Here is a 4678-nt window from a genome sequence, read left to right as displayed (position 1 = left end):
TCTCTTACTTTGTGTCTGAGGGTCCAGGTTCTTTACTGATGTCTGGAGGATACTCTTTGGACCAGTCACTCTTCATAGACAGACAGCTGGCTCCTGCAGACTCTGCTCTCTGTCTGTTGGAGTAAATTCTGCAAACACCAGGATGTTTCATAGAACATGAATAATTGATAAATTCTCTGATGAAATCCATTTAGGAAGCTCTAAACACACAAACTGCTGCTGCTGTTGATAAATAGGAGGTTTATAAGTTTCTATTAGTCCTCTTAGAAAGCTTTTACGGATATATTTTCTCTCTTTTTTTGTAACGTGTGGTTTACAGTCTTTGCATTTTTAAAAGCACACTGTAACACGGTTTATGAAAAGTGCTCTATAAATAAAGGTTATTATCATTATCATCGGATTACAGCTTTTCTAGGTGACTGACACAGATATTAAGAGGAAGAGGAAGGAGAGGAAGTAGGACTGTTGATATATAAACACAAAGTCAACAGAAAACATGGCAGAGTTGATTGAAAATATAAATGAGTTAGCAGCAGTTCTCTTACTTTGTGTCTGAGGGTCCAGGTTCTTTACTGATGTCTGGAGGATACTCTTTGGACCAGTCACTCCTCATAGACAGACAGCTGGATCCTGCAAACTCTGCTCTCTTTCTGCTGGACTGAACTCTGCAAACACAAGATGTTTTTATTCATATCACATGGATCCTTGATAAATTCTCTGATGAAATCCATTTAGGAAGCTCTAAACACACAAACTACTGCTGAGGTTTAAATGTTTGTATTAGCCCTTTTAGAAAGCCTTTCCAAATTTCTTTTAACTGTAATTTCTTAAATGTTTTCTTGCTTTTATCGTGTGTTTTATTGCATTTTTAAAAGCACACTGTAACACGGTTTATGAAAAGTGCTCTATAAATAAAGGTTATTATCATTATCATCGGATTACAGCTTTTCTAGGTGACTGACACAGATATTAAGAGGAAGAGGAAGGAGAGGAAGTAGGACTGTTGATATATAAACACAAAGTCAACAGAAAACATGGCAGAGTTGATTGAAAATATAAATGAGTTAGCAGCAGTTCTCTTACTTTGTGTCTGAGGGTCCAGGTTCTTTACTGATGTCTGGAGGATACTCTTTGGACCAGTCACTCCTCATAGACAGACAGCTGGATCCTGCAGACTCTGCTCTGTCCTCCTCTTCCATCTTCTGGTCTGAAGTCAGTCTGAGAGGTGAAACAGTAACACTGACTGTGAGCTCAGAGCACAAGAACCAGGAAACAAGTTTGTAAAAGAGTCAGACGCAACACAGAGAGAACAGGAAGTAACACAGAAACTAACAGCAGCCAGTCAGTACTTTGTGTCCACAGATGAATCCAAGTGTTGAGTTCACAGAAATTCTTTTCGTTGAGGTCTTAAACCCTTTGGTTAATTAAGGCGTCACTTACAGGTGATGAATATTGCTGCCTTGTTAATATACTGTCCTCCTCAAGGTTAAAGACTGTGACTTAAACAGAATGTTTACCCAGAGCACAGTAATATATTCATCCCATTTGCTTAGTATCTTTGGGTAGTTTTCTTTCAGTCTCTTAATTTCCTTCCCGTTAATAAATGCCTTATTAATGTCTCCTCTCTTTCTTGCTGCCTCCACAGCTGGCCATAAACACGTCATCTGAAGTCCGGTCCTCTTTGAAGTGGAGCCGGTTGTTCTTAAGGTAGTAGTTCTTCTTAGATCCTCTCCACAACACATCTCTGGCCGTTCGTGACAGGAATCTGATGTTCACTGGTCGCACTGAGTGACTGGATCCTTCATCTTTGGATCTATCTATTGCCTTTACTCGGACTCAGAGACAGGTAGCATTGCACTGGTGATCATCCTCTTATCTTTCAGGAACACCAAGAAGGCGGAGGTTATAACGTCAGCTGTAACGATCAACTTCAGTGACTTTAAGCTCTGTGACTTGTTTTCTGAAGTTGCTCACATTTGTCTCTGAGAGCCATGTTCTGTTTTTTCAAATCCACTACTCAGAGAGTGATGGTTCCTCGTTACAGTTTTGCAGGAAGTGTGTGTTCCCTTTTTGGTTATCTTTAGTCTACAGTTGGCCGTTTCACTGGTGTGTTCTGAGAAGAAGTGCATTCTTCATCATTTTTATCTTGGCGAGCGCAGCAGTGAATCTCTCTTATGTTTCGTTTTACTTTTCTGCAAAGTGCAGATCTTCCAGCCTAAGGAGCTCCTCTTCGCCTGAGTTTTCCATCATTGGATTATGTTGTTAGCATAAGCTAACTTACTCAACTTTAGTTCTAAATTTAGTACTCATGGTGTGAACAACGGTGAATAATTAAAGGGAAAGGTCTCCTTCAAAGATATCTATCAACTTTGGCAACGACTGGATCATTTAAAAAGCATTTGTGCGGTAATTCCCACATTTCCTTCATCGTCTGAAAATGCGACACGACATGCCGCCATCTTAAGTCGACCTTGAGGAAAAACTGGTTTGTTCAAAGAAGACGCAAAACTGAGAGAACAGGAAGTAACAGACACACTAACAGCAGCCAGTCAGGACTTTGTGTCCACAGATGAATCCAAGTGTTGAGTTCACTCTAAAGTTTCTTTCCTCTACAGTCCGCAGGGAGAAAACTGACTCAGAGACTTTGACAGTAACATAATTTAAAGTTTGATTACCACTCACCCTGCGTCAGCCTTCTGCTTTCCTCCTCCTGTCAACTCAAAATGGAGTCTGAACTGACTGAACTGTTTCAGCTTCAGGCTGCTTCCTGTTCTCTTGAGCCTGCTCACTGCCTCGCCTCTCCATTTACAGGAAGTCACGAGTCAGTGTGTGTTCGGCTACATGATGCGTTTATCAGCATCTCTCTCGGCTATAACAGATTAAATTAAAATGTATTATTTTATATAACGTTTTGGTCAAAATGTTGTTACAAAAATTAAATCTGTTTTGTTTAAGTTGCAATTAAAATGCTTATCATCATCATCAGTGGTTAAAAAACAAACTTAGAGCAAAACTGAGTTCTATTAAATCAGAGTTTCATTATAACGTGTCTGCAGCAGTGATGGACAAGTTACTCAGAAATTGTAATACATTACTAGTTACTTATTACTGGGAGATAAAAGAAACTAGTTACGTCACTATATTACTTTCCAGTGGTTCCCACAGAATGACGGGGGGGGGGTATTCAAACTTTGGACAGGTGCAGCGGTGTTCACGAGAAAGAGAGAGAGTGCGTGAGGATGTGCTGCAGGAATATACGCTCCTCAATCAAACATGATTTTAATACGACTAGTAAAAAAAAATTGAAAATCTATATGTGGCAGTCAGCGTTGATAATTATCCAAATTATAGGCTAATTATGGGAAACACTGCTTTCACTACCGCCCCCAAACAAAGCTTCTCTCCCGACTTCATATTCATAACAGCAGCAGGGAGTTTTTACAAAGCATATGGGTATTTTTTTTTTATAGGGCTATAATATATATTGGACTTTATAACAGCTGTGGTTCAGGAGGGAGAGCGGGTTGGCCGTTAATCGGAAGGTCGACGGTTCCATCCCCGGCTCCCCCAATTGCATGTCGAAGTGTCCTTGGGCAAGATACTGAACCCCGAATTGCCCCTGGTGGCTGTTCCGCCAGTATGAATGAGTGTGAATGTTAGTTTCTGTTCGGTGAATGAATGCATGTTAATGGTGAATGCAGATGTAGTGTAAAAGCGCTTTGAGTGGTCGAAAAGACTTGAAAGGCGCTATACAAATACAGAGCATTTACACAACTTGGGATAAATAAATAGTTAATTTACCTATATTTTAAAGTTCTATTATATAAAGAATACATCTAACTTTATGAAAAACAGGCACCTTTATTGTATTAAATATAGATAAATTAACAACATGTGACACGCGGGAAATGTTAAGGACTTAGACGTAACTGTCTAAAAGTGTTTTCAGGGTATGATTGCTACTAAAATAACAATCACATATCCCATAACGGCTAGCATGACCTTCAATACTAGTTGAGCAATCTATAATTTTTCACAAACCGTTTTTGAAATGATTTAATTTGATTGATCTCCTCAAAACTTAACAGGGTGAACATGTTCAAACACATTAAACTGACTAAAAAATGTCAAAAGCAGATAGTCAGAGAGCTAGAAAATCACACAGCTAAATTCCCCCCACTGGTGTGATGTCACCAGGTCACCTGACGAGAGTGACTTCGGTAAAAAAAAAAAAAAAAACTCAACAGGGTGGACAGTGGGTCGCTGCATGGGAACAAACATGAAACCTTCTTTTTTAACCATTTTGATAAAAACAACATTTGATTTAAATAGATTTTGATCAGGTTATAACGTCAGCTGTAACGATCAACTTCAGTGACTTTAAGCTCTGTGACTTGTTTTCTGAAGTTGCTCACATTTGTCTCTGAGAGCCATGTTCTGTTTTTTCAAATCCACTACTCAGAGAGTGATGGTTCCTCGTTACAGTTTTGCAGGAAGTGTGTGTTCCCTTTTCGGTTATCTTTAGTCTACAGTTGGCCGTTTCACTGGTGTGTTCTGAGAAGAAGTGCATTCTTCATCATTTTTATCTTGGCGAGCGCAGCAGTGAATCTCTCTTATGTTTCGTTTTACTTTTCTGCAAAGTGCAGATCTTCCAGCCTAAGGAGCTCCTCTTCGCCTG

At 39.5% G+C, this 4678-nt stretch overlaps 1 protein-coding gene across 1 annotated transcript in view; it reads right to left on the bottom strand.

The window, feature by feature from the left end:
- The window catches only part of LOC123980711 (protein NLRC3-like), a 31207-nt gene that overhangs the window by 17685 nt on the left and 8844 nt on the right, over nucleotides 1–4678 (bottom strand). Inside the window, exons 3-5 of the mRNA XM_046065227.1 lie at nucleotides 1084–1218; nucleotides 546–665; nucleotides 9–15 (exon numbers count right to left, since the gene is read on the bottom strand). Of these exons, the coding sequence (XP_045921183.1) occupies nucleotides 9–15; nucleotides 546–665; nucleotides 1084–1218 (262 nt within the window). The remainder of the gene's footprint in view (nucleotides 1–8; nucleotides 16–545; nucleotides 666–1083; nucleotides 1219–4678) is intronic.

This window comes from Micropterus dolomieu, linkage group LG12 (assembly GCF_021292245.1).
Source record: "Micropterus dolomieu isolate WLL.071019.BEF.003 ecotype Adirondacks linkage group LG12, ASM2129224v1, whole genome shotgun sequence".
Lineage (NCBI taxonomy): Eukaryota > Metazoa > Chordata > Actinopteri > Centrarchiformes > Centrarchidae > Micropterus > Micropterus dolomieu.
This window is presented reverse-complemented; position numbering and strand designations above follow the sequence as displayed.